The sequence below is a fragment of the Strix aluco genome, chromosome 2 (assembly GCF_031877795.1).
Source record: "Strix aluco isolate bStrAlu1 chromosome 2, bStrAlu1.hap1, whole genome shotgun sequence".
In the NCBI taxonomy this organism is placed as follows: Eukaryota; Metazoa; Chordata; class Aves; order Strigiformes; family Strigidae; genus Strix; species Strix aluco.
In genome coordinates, this window is record NC_133932.1 from 134734392 (window position 1) to 134750245 (window position 15854).

At 42.1% G+C, this 15854-nt stretch overlaps 1 protein-coding gene across 2 annotated transcripts in view; it reads left to right on the plus strand.

Annotated features, from left to right (window-relative positions):
* The window catches only part of GUCY2F (guanylate cyclase 2F, retinal), a 50964-nt gene that overhangs the window by 25829 nt on the left and 9281 nt on the right, over positions 1-15854 (plus strand). The window contains exons 16-19 of one of the 2 annotated variants that reach the window (XM_074816452.1): positions 3140-3238; positions 5907-6001; positions 7044-7129; positions 15488-15579. In XM_074816452.1, coding sequence (XP_074672553.1) covers positions 3140-3238; positions 5907-6001; positions 7044-7129; positions 15488-15572 — 365 coding nt within the window. In that variant the 3' untranslated portion in view covers positions 15573-15579. The remainder of the gene's footprint in view (positions 1-3139; positions 3239-5906; positions 6002-7043; positions 7130-15487; positions 15580-15854) is intronic. The other variant, XM_074816451.1, reaches the window with a different exon arrangement.

Here is a 15854-nt window from a genome sequence, read left to right on the forward strand (position 1 = left end):
CATGAGCCCCTCTCTGAAAAAGCAGTAAATGCCATTTGGGTATGGGCTGCCCATGTGCCTCCAAGCCCAACAGGGAGCTGCACCTCTGGGAACTTCTGCTGGCCCGTGCCCATGGTCTGCTTGTGACAATTCATGGGCGAGGCGAAGAGGACGGGAAGACCAGTGTTTCGCCTGCAGTTTTTCCCCTGCTTTAAATGCACCCTGGAGTCTTGGCTCTCCTCTCTTGGTTTAACTGCATGTCCAGAAAAACTCAGCTGACTCAGCTGTTTCCATGCCATCTGTGTCTGGACTGGAGCTGAACAGTCAGAAGAGCAGTGGTGAGGAGATGAGCTTTTCCACAAAAGCTGAAGAGGATCTGTTTATCGGTCAGGCTTTCTGGCAGGCAGCCCCGCACTTTGAACAAGCTTATTAACCTTTGTGGCACCACTGATGGTTGTTGTAGAGTCTTAGCCAGCACGGCTCATTAAATGACCCTGCAAGCCCTGGCAAAGAGCCATTTCAAAACAAACCAGTGAACCTGTATAATTAAACAACTAGGCTATAACGTTCTTATCACAGAGTATCTGGTTTCCTCTGAAAGTTGTTACTGTGGGATATTTATTGCTGGAAGTTTTTGTTAGCCCCTTGCTGAAGCTGTCTAGACAAAGGGGAACACACACAGGCAGCGAAGTCAGGAGGTGAATTAACTCTTGGATGCTTTCAACATGGAGAAATCCTTTGGGCATGCTTACACTGTAGGGTTGGTTTTGAACTAATAACTTTCTGCAACAGGAGGACAGGCTTAAAAGCAGTACTCTGGAAAGAGAGTACCTCACCCTAAAACCTTGCCTATCCTAGGTTGCGAACTTTGCAGAAATGATTGGATGATTGCACTGACTGAGTAGGAAACCTAAATTTAGGCACCTACTGGGAGGTGTTTCCAGGAGTGTTAGGAAGCCTGCACTCATTTTGTGGTCAGTGGAGATCTGGTGGACACGCAAGAGGACCCTGGAGAGCTGTTCAGGTGCAGAAGTGGAAACACTCTTATGGCTCAGTTGGCTGCATTGACTTGGCGTTCACTGACTACAGCAGGAGCTCAGCTGCCTATACCTGTGCTTCTTAAAACAGAATCAAATCCTCCTCAGTGAGGGCCGTTTTTTGACAAGAACCACTTTTTTGTGTCCTTGCAATACCTATTACAGAAGGAGCTTTGTTCCTTACAGAGATTTCTGAGTGCTGCTGTCATGTCATCACCGCAAGATAAAGAGAGGCAATGTTATATGAGTTAGTGTTTTCTCAGGGAGAGCTCTTATTGAAGCATGAATTAAAAAGTCTCCAAGATGACCCATTTTTATGCATATGTCACATTAGTGTGCACACATTAAGGACCAGTTAGGTAAACATTAGGTCCTTGACCCAGTAGTATCAACAGTGCCTTTACAGTTGTGCTGTAGAAGTACCTATAGACTAGATCCTGAAAAAACTTCCTCTAGTGGATATAGGTCCTCTTCTGAAGAGCTTGAACCAAATTAGTGAGTAGTAATAAGGATGGGAGTTAACTTAGAAGAGATTCTGAGGAGCAGTGTCTTATCCAAGGTTGCACGACACATTGGCAGTAAAGAAAAATAAATTAAATCAGGTTCTTGTGATCTCCAGCAGTCCCTGCATGCTGTGTTTGATCCAGATATACTGTTTAAGTCCTTGTAACATTTTCAGTATGAACCATTCTTCCTCTTTTTTCTTTTTTAATCCTTAAGCAAGCGATGCTTCATCAGGCAGGAGTTAAAATCTGGTTTACCTCTCAGTTTGTATCCTCTGTAAATTATGTTAAAATCCTGTTACTTTGACTCTGCAGCAACAACTATTCAGAGGTCACAGCAAGAGGGGTTCTTGCAAAATTCCCCACAGCTTTCAGCTATGGAATTTCACTGTCCTTAAGATCTATCTGAAAACTATATGAAGAATCAGTTTTTGCCACTAAGAAGGCTAATACCACAGTAAAATTACATTGTCCTAAAACAAGTAACTGATCACTTTTAACTTAAGCTAAAATTAGTGTTATTATTACTACTATTACTATTATTATTATTATTTAAAACCCAACATTTTAACCTACAACTTTTTATATTATGAAAAACCTTGTCTATAGCATCATTTCAGATACTGTTGATGATGTACTATGTTCATATCTTTTGTAACATTGCATGGGAACAGATTTCCTAGATGTCAGTTTTGCTAAATCTTAACCCATGAAGGATCATGAAACTGGAAAGGCAGGCGGAGCGTGAAAAGCCATATGACATAAATGCATCCAATGGAAATACAAAGAGGCCTGTCTTTTCTCTGCTGGAAGCCCCACACCTCCTTACATTACTGAGAGCATTCTCTTTTTTTTTTTTTTTTGCATTAATTTTGCAAGCCTGATAAATTGTGGGTGATGAAATTTAGCATCTCATCCTTCATAGCACAGTCCAAACATTAGCTAAGCCAAGTGCCCCAGATGACAATTATCTGCTCTGTTTGGCTGTCACACATTTTATCTCTGTGTGTGTACATGTTCATGTGAATCCTGCACACATACCTCTTCCTGAGAACTTGGCACTGGTTCATTAGGAGCTACTTCGGAAGGGCGTGGACCTCGTCTAAAGAATGAGAAAGAGGAAAAATAAACAGTTTTTGGCCAGACAGGCAAGCTAATGATGTCTTCCTTTCCAAGGAGGGGACACAGGGTGGTCCAGCGTGCTGCCAACATCCCCAGGCTTCCAAGGCTGATTTTCAATCCTGTTTCACTGGGACACAAGGCATGTCACAGGATCTGAACTTTAGTTTTCTCGGATGGAGAAAGAGGTGTTTTTAAAATGAAATTGCAATAGTCTTTGAGCTTTTATGAACTCTGAACAAATTTCTCCCAGATGATGGTGAACTGAGGTCCCACCACACAAGATCTTTCTCAGGCATAAAATACGAATGTACAATCCAGAACAATGCTTTATTTTTGATCGCCTGTAGCAAGTACCAAGGCCAATGAGATGTTTAGAAAACCTTCTCCTGTGTTCCCAAGTGGTTTTTGAATATCAGAAGAGACGATGAGATTTGTTTGTTGGTGAGCCTCCTGATTTGTGCAGTACCATCTGGGTTATACAGATGATGTGTCTTTCAGGGCCTTGCGTGGCAGGCGTGGTGGGGCTTACCATGCCACGGTACTGCCTCTTCGGAGACACAGTGAACACGGCGTCAAGAATGGAGTCCACAGGCCTGCGTGAGTATTTGGGATGGTCCCTGGGGTGGGCGAGCGAACAAACTTCTCAAGAGAGATGAAGAAATGCTCATCTTCAGTTATAAGTATTGCAACTAAATCAGCTCTGAAGAAAGGGGCAAGTCAAATGATAAAATTCAAAGCAGCCTGAAGGGGAGGGCATCAACTTTGCCATCATAGGTCAGCCTTTAAGACTCTGATGTCCAGCTATGGTCCTCAGATTTGGATCCCATCAACAAAAATCAACATGAATCTTGCCCTTGATTTCTCCTACATGTGTTGGATCTTGCTTTCAGTCAGCACTGAGAACCCTTAATTCAGAGCTGTTCTTGCACAGTAAAATAATGGACTTACCTGTCATGGCCAGTACCAGGCAAGGGTTGAAGCCCATGTGAGCACTGCTTTCATCATGCTGGACAGAGAGAAAAGTAGACCACATGCAACAATGTCCTGCAACATGAAGTGCATCCTTTGTGATGGCTTCATTTATCAGCGGTAACAACTCCATGAACAAGTGTTGGCAGGTCCTAACAAAATCCTTAAGCTTCCCTTCCTCTTCGGGTTTTCTTGAAGTTTTTCTTGATGGGTCGATGTTCATGCTATTTTTCCCTCAAGGTCTTGCCTTTGTTTTCCTGAGGCTTCCAATTATAACAGCACAGCCTACATGTACAGAGCCAATATCTGCAGCAGATAAGACAGTACCATGTCTCAGCCGGTTCTTATTGTCCCATGGCTGGAGACTTCTAGACATGTAAAAAGAGCTGGTGGGGAAGAAACATTTACTGCTTTTCAGTCGTATGTGTACACAGATCTGTTGTTTGTTGCTGTCCTTGGTTAACATGTGGATATAAAAACCATAGTGGTTGAACTGTGGATGACACAGCGGACAACTAGGGACAGCAGTGTCAGAGCCCTGGATGTGTTTTGAATTTGCTTTTGATGTTCAGGCTGACAGTTCAAGTTGGCTTCCAAAGGCAACATGTCATAGATTTTAAACCTTGATCTCTCTTTTGAAATTTTCAACAGCTCTAAGAGATTACCTATTATGGCTAGTTTACAAGCTACCCGAAGTCTGTGATATTTGATATTAAAATCTTGAGGTCTTGCCATGCTAGAAATATGTTGCAGTATATACGCCACATTGGAACTTTTTCACTCTTTCATACAATCCTCACATTTCTAGATCCAGTGATTTTGATTAGACTAATTAAGACTAACAGTTAGGCTAATCATTAATTAAGGAAAATTACCTTTCTTGTGATTATGGCTGGCTTATTTTAAGAGGCATGCATTGCATTTGGAAAGCAGTGAAAAGGAGGAAATACTTTGACAGAAGATTTCTAATGGCAAGACAGATTTTTGAAGAATCTCAAGGTTTAGATCCTTGGAAGCGCAAAGTCCCACTGAGACTGGAGACAGTAGGAGCACTGCAGATAAAAGAGCATCATTATACATTAATAGAAATGTATATAGATACACAGTAATAGGAAAATTGTAGGTTAGCGTCGCAGGAAATGTAGCTCAAAGCTGTGTGGTCTTCCTCTGCATATTTGAACTGATGTTCTTCTTTCTGATTATTCTGCAAAAAAAAATTAAGTGGTTCATCCCCCATCCTTCAAGGGGGAAGGGAATATGACTGACACACTTGAAATAAAAGCTCAACAAGAACAGCAACAAAGAAAACTATTTTGGGGGAAAATATTTTAGAAACATTCCCTGGCTTGTTCACACCAGCAGAAAAACAACAACAAATTTCAGTGAGTTCCAGCAATGGCTGTAAAACAAACTGAGGGAGATGGGAATTTAATAAAGATAGAATCATACAATTACAGAATTGTTTAGATTGGAAAAGACCTTTGAGATCATTGAGTCCAATGGTTAACCCAACAGTGCCAAGTCCACCACTAAAGCACATCCCTAAGCACCACATCCACACGTCTTTTAAATACCTCCAGGGATGGTGATTCAACCCCTTCCCTGGGCAGCCTGTTCCAATGCTTGACAGCCATTTTGGTGAAGAAATTTTTCCTAATATCCAATCTAAACTTCCCCTGGCTCAACTTGAGGCCATTTCCTCTTGTCCTATCGCTTGTTACGTGGGAGAAGAGACCCATCTTCACCTTTGCCCATTTTGTTCATAGGCTCTTAATGGCAGCTCTGGATGGAATTGATTACTGAAAAACCCAGATAGATCTAGATGCACAGTCACATTTTCATTATGTTCCTTGCAAACTCCATCTCTCTGCTCTTCATCTCAACTTTCAAATGACGTTGGGTGTCTGGAGCAGGACAGTTGGTTATTTTTCTTTTCTTTCGTGCTCCCTAGCTATGCTGTGGCAATAGATAAAAACAGTATTTTTGATTCCAACGAATAATGTTGATGAAAAACCATTTACCATCTTTATTAAGAGCTGGTCTTCTACACTTAGTGCGTTTGATATCCTTCTCCAGGAGGTCTCCAGTATAGATCTCCTCTCACCCTGTGCTCATTACAGCCTACCTGGAAGGATGTATTCATCAGCATCAAACTCTACGTAGAGGAGCACCACACAGCTACACCAGCTACATGCCTGCATGGCTTGGAGCATTTTTCCTTGCCAGTATGAAGCAGTGAGGGATTTGCAATGTATGTGCAGTATAGTGATCCGGCTGTTTTGTTTTCTGTTCCCAGCTTACAGAATTCATGTCAGCCAAAGTACAGTGGATACGCTTCGGAGACTAAATGAAGGCTATGAAATTGTACCTAGGGGAAAAACAGAACTGAAGGTAAGAAGGCCAGGTCTGTGTGAAATGCCTCAGAGGGGAATCTTCTTGCTAAAGGAATTTTCATATTAAGCTCTTGTTTGGCCTTTATCTACCACTCTTCTGTTGGATCCTTCTCAAACAGTCCCCATCGGTTGTTTCAACACATGAGGTAATTCCTGAAGGACCACAGGATCGAGCAATCAGCTGTATGTGACAAATCTATTTAACTAGGAGTCTATTTAGTCCACCCTTGACAGAAGCTGCTACTTTTCACAGTGTCTAAACAGGACAACACTAAATAATTCAAAACATCACTTCTCTCCTAACATGCTCAATAGACAGAAGTAGGAGCTTTACTCGCCTTAAACACCTACAGTAAGAGGCCTGAACAGGTCCCTCAACAATCTTTCATGAAAATTGGAATCATCTCACCCAAGTTCATATGTCTGCAAGTGGAGGTCTGAGGTAATTATTGCAGGTTTAGTCAATAGAAAGAAACCTTCACATAGTTAGTAAAGATAAATTGACACTTTAGGATATTATTAACCTGACTTACCTTCAGCGTCCAGTTTATGTGAAGATGAATGTCACCCTAGAAGTGTCTGTTTTCTTTCACTTCTCCAGTTAAGGGTGATTGACTCTGGTACAGATGCCTATATTTCATCAGGTGCATCTCACCTTAAAAGCTAAATCATCAGTGGTAGGAGAAGAAGTTATTGTTCTAATACTCATCCCAGAAACAGCTGTAAAATCTCTCAATTAATGATGTTAGTGCTGACACATAAAATGATTAGAGATCCTGTAATTTCTCATTTCTGTTAAGCTGTGTAGTTTCAATGACCCAGATAAATGAGGTCATTTGTAGATGGCAATTTGAACAATGGCTCTTCTTTTAGGATAGTGAAATTCAAATCATCCCTGAACCATAGTGAAGGAGAGCCCAAGATTTCCAGCCCTGCTCTGGATATATATGAAGCCCTCAGAAACGCAGTGAGGAAGTTATGTATTGAGCAGAGGGTGGTCAGAAAGCTGCACTTTATCTGGATTTTTGTTTTTATTTCAGGGTAAAGGAGTAGAAGAGACATATTGGCTAGTTGGGAAAAGGGGCTTTCTGAAGCCCTTACCTAAACCTCCTGAAATAAAGCCAGGGTAAGTGTGACTTCATCACTGTTCAATACATTCATTAAAAGGTCCTTGCTGGAGTTCACAGGCTGAATAGCTGTCTTGCCATGGTATCTGTTTGCAATGTCTGCATAATTTTACTTAGGTTGCTTACATTTTCAGGCATAGTACTGGGACTCAGAAGTGATGTGGTTTCTTCAAATCCTCACTTTAATCACAGTTCCCAAGAAGTGGCATGGAAACTTGCTGCTTCCACCCCGCATAGTCCCTTGGAGATGGAGCACCAGGGAGTTCCTTCCTGAGTCTCCTTCCTACTCTGTGTGCCTATGGAAGACACACAGGTGGGGACACTTCCATAACTCTAGTGTCATTAGTGTATGGGTGACACTCAGATTTTTCTCTCCTTCCATCAAACTCCTGCAGAAAACACCAGCCACATTCACCATATAAATATGTTTCTTCCCTGTAGCAGTGCTCATTCTAACAGACCAATAAGGAGACTTTGTGTTGTAAAAATATGGCACCATTAGGTAATTAAAGACTTAATGACATTGCCCCCATACAAGCGGTGGTGAGCAAAGATTGAGCACTTGAATTTCATTAAGCCATTGTGTAGCTTTGCAATGCCTGACTTTGCAACCGAGTACTCCCTGTTTGGCTGTCACATGCTGTATGCCTGGAAAGGATGTTGTGGTCAGGACATAAAACCAGGAGTGGGATTTGCTTGACAAGAACAGTGTAGTCACCCATATTAAAGCTAGTCAACCTTGACTCCCTTTATAGTCAACAAAGAGAAATACATGCTCAGGGGTCTGATTTGACTGGCCTGCTTGGACATCTGTGTTAGAAGATGAATCACCCTTGCAAGATGCCTGTTTTGTTGGCTGTAAAGAGCTCCTACAGTGACTAGCTCAGAGTTAGCTGTCTGACAGCAAACAGGATCTGTTTTTATTTTGACTCTGACTTCCCCTAAGCAATCTTCTTCTAAGTTTTGCCTCATTTCCTCTTAGTAAAATGAAGATGGCTTTTATCTCCCTTTGCAGATAATAGTTAACCATTATTGGGCAGTTGCATACAGGGCAGTCCACGTGCTCAGAGCCCTCCCAGAGCTTACTTGGAGTAGTGTGGAATTAACAGTATTTTGGGCCATAACTGTTAAGTTATTTGGGTGTCAATCAGGGTGGAAGATAGAAGGTTATTGGAAGATAATTTTGAGAGTCAGTATTTCTTAGGCTTGGAGGCATTTTATTCATAGAATCATAGAATACCAGGTTGGAAGGATTGTCTGGTCTAACATTTCTGGTCCAATCTTTCTGGCAAAAGCACAGTCTAGACAAGAGGGCCCAACACTCTGTCCAGCTGAACCTTAAAAGTGTCCAATGGTGGGGAGTCCACCACTTCCCTGAGGAAGATTATGGGGAGATTATTCCAGTGGCTGATTGTTCTCACTGTGAAAAATTTTACTCTTGTGTCCAATTGGTATCTCCCCAGGATTAACTTGTACCCATTGCCCCTCTTCTTTTCCATGTGACTCCTTGTAAAAAAGGGAGTGTCCATCTTCTTTGCAACCACCTTTTGAATACTGTAGCATGGTGATAAGGTCTCCCCTAAGCATTCCCTTCTCAAGGCTGAACAAACCCAGTTCTCTCAGCCTTTCCTCACATGACAGGCTTCCCAATCCCTTGATCATCTTTGTGACTCTCTTCTGGACCCTTTCCAGCCTGTCCACAGCTTTTTTGTATAGTGGGGACCAAAACTGAACACAGTATTCCAGATGTGGCCTGACAAGCACTGAGTAGAGTGAGATAATGACTTCTTTATCTCATGATGATGCCCTTGTTGATGCAGCCCAGCATCCTGTTGGCTTTTTTTGCTGCTGCAGTACCCTGTTCACCCATATTGAGCTTGTTGTCCACCAGGACCCGCAAGTCCCTTTCCACAGAGCTGCTCCTCAGCCATGTAGATCCCAGCCTATGCTACACTCCTAGATTATGTTTTCCCAGGTGCATTGTTAATTGCAGTATTGTTAATATTTGATGGAAATGAGCTATTGAGCAATGTGTGTTGATACCCATGATGCATTATTCATGGGAAATATGAAACTTGGAGGAACTTTGCCAGGTTAGCAAGTTGGGTTTGCTTACCATGCAACCAAAGAAGCACCAACACTTCTACCTTGAGAGTAGGTTCTTCTCATCCTAGTTTTACCCTCTTAAAGTCATGTGTTAGGCCTCTGTTGGCTGTTGAGGCTCTTTCCATAATCCTCAAAGAGCCTGTCCTCTGGTCATGTGTGCCAAAACCAGACTTACACAGGCCTGAGCTGTTTCTAAACATGGATTGTAAATGGCAGAAAATACATCAGGTCCAGGGAGACAATAAGAGGAAGCAAAAAAATTTCCCGTGTACCCAGGATCAGGGGTTCTTGAGCATCCTTGTGTAACCTCAGAAGAACCCACCAACAGCACTGCAGAGAGGGAGGTGATCTTCTGCTCTTGCCCCAAGGTCCTGATCTTCACTGCTCTTTTAGAGTTTTTCTGTCACTATAGATCATCACACAGCAGTTGGATGAATGTGAAAGTGTAGTGGTTTAAGCTTAGCAGGCAGCCGAGCACCACGCAGCCACTCGCTCACTCCTTCCCCGTGAAGCTGCTGGAATTGCTGAGAGAATACATCTGATTGTCTAGTAACAAATCTCAAGCCACCACAAAATGGCTAACAAAGGAACAACAGTTGCACCTACATAATTTGGATTTAATTGTTAGGCATCAACCTCTCTGTTTAATCCCAATTACAGACTTATTGGAGGCATTAGTTGGAACATTCACATTGATTTCCATTGTCTGCACTAGACTTTCATACATTGACGGTTATGTAAGGACATTAAGATAAATGTGCTTTACTCTTGAAACCCAGGTGCTGTGAGTGACATGGCTCACACAGGATACAAAACATTTTAATTAAGAAGAAAGGTAGATCAATTAAAAGACCTAATATGCTTCTTACCACCCCTACTTTCTTCCAACTGTGCATAAAATCAAATTAACTGAAAGGTTATTCTTAAAATTAACCTTATGTGAAGCTGCTCAGGGTCTGTGTATCTGTTTTCAGAAGTAAAAACCTTCTGGAAATCAAGCAAGAAACCCTTAAACATCCTCTTTTGATGAGATAGGGTGGAGGTTCAGTAGTAGTCCCAGGACACGGGGAAAGTGCAAATTTAGTATCCAGATTGCAGTGCTGGCTCCTGCCCCAGAGAATTTCCCATTTTGAAGAATAACATCCTTCTTTCTGGATCTGGTCAAATCTCAGTTTTACCTGCTTTACATGGGAGCTTTAAGTTAACTTTGATTCACATAGAACAGGGCAGGCAGTTCAATAGGCTCCTTAGTCCTTTCCTTGCTCCAAGGCAAATTTCTACACCTTCCCTGACAGATTTTTGCCTTGTAATGAATATTATTTCTCCTTCTTCCATGCAGTTTGTTAGGATTTATATTGATGCACCTCAGGATCTTGTGGGTTGGGGCTCCATTGTGCAATAGCCACAAAAAGCAAAGAAAAAAACTTTCCACAAAAGCCTTCCACATGAAACAATAGATTAGGGTGGACATAGAGAAGGTGTAACAAGATTATAAGATATCAAAAACAAGCATGCTGAGCAGTCGAGCAGCAGCCTACCTGTAGGATAGATTTTTTTTTGAGGTTTCACAGTCAGATAGGTTTACAGGAAGGCTGTGAGGTTTCTTTGAGCATACACCAGGAGACTAATTTTGGGGCTGAAGAGCAGCCATGGAAAAAGCCCAAAGTTGCTACTTTATAAATGTGGGATATTGGAAGTTGGCATCCTGTGATGTTCTGGGACAGGCAGCACCTTGTTAGTACTGGTGGAGCACTCCTCTTGTCCAAAACAGCAGAAAAGATATGAGGTTATACAAATCTAGCAAAGACAAGCCTGACCTGGACTAAATCACAGACGCATTTGGCATAGCACTGCAAAAATATCTAGCACTAGGAAAAATGCAATAACTAACGAAATTTGGAAAAAAAAAAAAGAGCCAGGATCATGTTCGTTTGCAGTTCCAGAGAGATGAGTGACATACTCAGTCTTCTGACTTTCTCACTTTTACCATCCTGATTCAGAAATAGTTTGCTCTGGTACTGAATACAGTGCTCCCAAGCAGCAGGAGCCCTCTATCCCAGGAGTTAGTTTTATCTAGCAATTTTCCCTTTCTAATACTATTTTTAAATTAGCATGGAAATTTAACTGAATGAAAAAAAAAATTATCAAAGAAAGATACAGATTGTGGGTACTCTCAAGGGTTTTTAACCATGAACTCAGTGCCCAGGGCAAGAACATGTGAGAGTTTTGGATTTTTATCATCAAACCCAGATCCCTTCTCTTGTACGTAGATCTTATGTCCAGAAGGACCAATAGAGCATCTAACCCACCACCATCCACAATCATAAGTACAACCTAATGTGAGAAATCACAAAAAACTGAAGATGCAGCCAGGGATAGAAGGAAGTTTTTTGGGCTCTCTTGTCCTTACATACATGAGGATCAACCCTAGAGGAAACACCAAGATCCTTGTTTGAAGATGAAATGGGTGAGAAGCAGTGAAGGATACTCAAAGAATCCATCTCCCAACACCAGCTGAGAAACATCTTTTTACGAGACAGGAAAAAAACACCCATTGGTGTTCTTCTTCTTCTTCTACCCAATACAAAGGTCTCATTGCTTTGTCTATGTTGAGGTATCCTGGCAGGATGGGAGATGATCAGCAGAGAGTCTGTAGTGTTGCTGTTGATGCTGATGTGTCTCTGGGGGCATAAGTGAAAGGATTTCCGTTCAGGTTCCTGTTTGAAGTTTTTTACCCAATGCACTTTTAAATCAGAAATAAAAGAGCTTGTGGAACAAAGAGCAGTTAAAAATTTTTGTTGTCCTTACATAGCTGGTATTATACAACAGCATCACAGCATTACATAATTAACTTTATATAATATATAACAAGAGCTATCTGGGGAAACCAAAGCATCCTCTGGCTCATAGGCTGGATCACCCAAATTCAGGACAGATGCTTTTTGCTTCACAATGTATGCTTTATTTTCAAATTATTTCTGAACCCCTAACACAACAACAAAATGAAGAAAAAGGAATATTATGGTCATGGCTATGAGATAATGCAGGTGAGAAAGAAGAATTTTTCTCTGAAATCTGATTGAGGGGAGAAAGGGAACAAAAGCCAGTGACTCATCTCCCTTGAACAATGCTGTCTGACTTGGAATGTGGTTGCTCCAGCTGATATATTTAAACAAGCTCTTTTTGAGCAAGCTGAGTTTTCTGGGAGAATTGGCTGGAATATTAGATTAGAGAATTGCTGCTGATAGCAAGAAACACTAAATGCAGTGTTCAGAAAGAAAGCAAAGTCAGGTAGTGTCATTGTTTGGCTGGAAGACATGATTCAATGCATTACCCATTCTCTCACGGATTTTTCTATAGCTTTAGGGAAATGTAGCTCTGAAACTGTGCTCAGGACCTTGCTGACTTTGTGGATTGTATTCTGGCTTGCAGGTATGGCCTGAGGCATGGCTGGAGTGTGCCCAGACATGCCTGGATGTGCCCAGTAGTTTCTCCTGTCTCACCCAGACAGGCTTGGAGGTGAAGTGGGAGGTGAAGATCCCTCTGAGGGGTGTTTTTGCAGAGGAACAGAGAGCAGCAATCAGCACCTCAACAGCAGGAGAGGTTGTCTAGGGGAGGTCCTGGCTGCAGGAGTTCATCTGAGGGTGTTTCTCCCTGGATCTGCCCACACTTCCCTTGAAAAGAGAAGCAGAGGGAAGCCCAAAGACGAGTGACCTGAACTGTCTGAACAGGAGCCAGCTTGAGTCTAGGAACATTTTTATGGTGTTGCACCTGCTGCATGGGCTGGTCAAGTGAGGTCTCTATCCAATCAGGGTACACTACTCTTCCTCATGCCATCTAAACAGTCTTTCTCATTACATAATTGTCCAAAAGCTCTTTTATGAACAACAGTGCTGAGGAACTAGAGGGAAGAGTACCAAGGAGAAACAGTCTCAGAGCTGCTTTTAACATCCTCTGCTCCCCAGACAACTGCTTCTACAAAGCTACCAGCCATTTAAAGTAAGAAAAACTGGAGTATGATGAAATGTGGGTTAAAATAAAATAAACCACCTCAGAAGCAAGTAACCCCAGAAACAATCCTGACTAATTTAAAGACAAAGGTGTGTGGGAAGTAGTCAGTGAAAGAGCTCCAGGGCTGGTTGGATCAGGAACACAGAGCTGAGATGTAATGGGGTGCCCAGGATAGCTGCACCTTGCAATAGGGTATGCATTGCTCCAGCACACGGGTTTATATAAAGTGGGGATAAGAGAAAGAGAAAAGAGGGTAGAGAAGAGTATGTCTACATCTGTATGAATCAGGTCTCAAGGAAATTTGAGTTGCACTTGTTCTCACTAAAGGGTACAGAGTGGCCAAGTCATAAAGGTGCGCTGTCTACAGCTCTGAGCCTTTTCTCCTGTCACTGGGAACTAGAAGTTTTACTGGCTGCTTAAGGTTCAAGCCAGGGGCTTGTGTTTCTGATGCTCAGAAAAAATCATTGTAGTGCACCACATTCAGAAAAGAGAAGGCAAATTCCTTAACTGCCCAGTGAGTTGGGGTGCAAGACCTTACAGATTTTCTCCTGGTGGCTTTGGAAACTAGGTGGTGAGAAGAGAGGACCTTGGAAAAATAACAGCTGACCAGGCAGAAGTGTTTTGTGAGATGTTGGGATGGATTAGCCCTCTTCAGTTGCTCAGACATTAGTGAGTTCAGGAGATGTGTCAGTGCTGTTTGCACTGGATCCTTCTTGTTATTGTGGATGAAGATCAAGTCATTATCAAAGGATTATTTGATATTTGTGTGAGCAGTGCTTGAAGGTGGAGCTCAGGCAACCTGGTATTGTGCTTGATCCCCAAATACTCTGATCAGGTCTTCACCTTCTGTGGGTCACAACCTGCTGCACTATTGTGCAGAAACAGGCAGCAACCTCCTCCACTCCCCTGTGGATGAAGTCCTGCTGGGTGGACTCAAAGAACAAGTCCCTCATGCTTAACCATGTGTGGCTGCATTTTGCTACTGCTTGCATAAAGGGGCTGGAGACAAAATATTCCTCTTCCCCCTCCAACTGGTAGGATTTAATCTTATTAAATTTATTTACTTCTAACATAGACACCTCCATCTGAGCTGGTAATCTTACACTTCTTTTAGAGTCAATGCAGAGAAACAGGCACTTCTAGGTGCAGCTCTTCTGCCCCACAGAGGACATCTACTCTGGGATAAAACCCCTGCTGTGGTCCAGCAGTGCCTGCTTCCCTCCACTGGCTCAGAAGAGAGCCCAAGATATTTGGCTTGGATGCAAACATCTCTGTCACATATAGCTAAATTTCAGGGAGATGAATCCCACCTGAGTTGCAGATTCCCAGAAAAAAAAATTCCTTATTCAACTTATCAGGATTATATCCTCCTGGCTTCTCTGTCCTTGGGACACAGCTCTAAAGGCTCCAGCACTCATGGGAGGGTTTATAAACAGGGATTAATGTTTCCATAAAAAGGAAAGATGTCTCCAGAGCTGAGGATTTAGGTAAGGCATGGAAGGAAGGACAGCTTTGTTAGACGTTTCCATTTGTAGGACAGAATTGGCAAAAGAACTGAAACTTGACTCCAATCTCCCTTGGGAAAGGCTGTTAAATTTGTGCTAAGCTTTCAGGGAAAACTGATTGTCTCTAGGGACTGTTAAATAGGATTTCCATTTGGAAAAGTGCCCATAGCTTTAAGAGCTGAGAGTTACTGAAAGCAACACCCCTGGAAGACCAAAAGGCACTCTGACAGGAGCTGAACTAACTGAGGGCAAGGTCTTCATAGCAGTTTTGTTCTGTTCTTCCCTTTGATGAATGAGGGGGAGGATCAGAGGAATAATGGAATAATTCTCCCAAGATTCATCTTGTCTAATAGATTCTGGATACAGCCGTGATAGATATATAGTTTGTGTTCCTCAATCAACAAAGTCATTCATCTCATCCTGGGAGAAGTGTCTAAGATGTGCCAAGAGCTCTCTGGATGTGCCTGGCTTTACAGATTACAAAAGATGCCAGTCTCAGAGCAGGCACTTAACTTCGGGACACTTAAAATTAAATTAGCTAACTTCCTTCTGCAATAAGTCAAGCTGAAGTGATACAAGAGGGGAACAAGTAAAATCGGAACCAGGCCCAGTATTTGTGTTCCTTTTTCGCACCAGAAGACACTTACCTTTCACTTGCTCTCCGTTACGGTCTGTTCTTTATTGCAGATGAAACTGAACTGATTCTTTCTCTAATGGCCTACATGTTCACTGCAGGTGTAAAGCTCATGGGTTACCCTCAGAAGAAATTGCAGAGTTCAAAAGGAGGAAAGCTGAAAAACTCCTTGGCAAAAGGGCCTAGATCTGAGGTAGTAGCTGTAGGACAGTCCCAATGTAGCTCTGCTATTTAGTGGCTGCTTATGTGTTATTTGTCTGCACTTTGCTGTTTTTAGTGTCATGTTTTTGTTTTTGTTTTGTTTTTTTTGGTCAAAAATATGTATTATTCTTTTAAAGTGTCTCATTCAAAAGGTGCTTGGAACAATTGGGCAATTTCCTAGAAAATTTATGACCTGTTATCACATTCATTCCTGAAAGACATACAGTATTACTGTGTTTACCTGCAGTGTATTATTGATCCACTGGA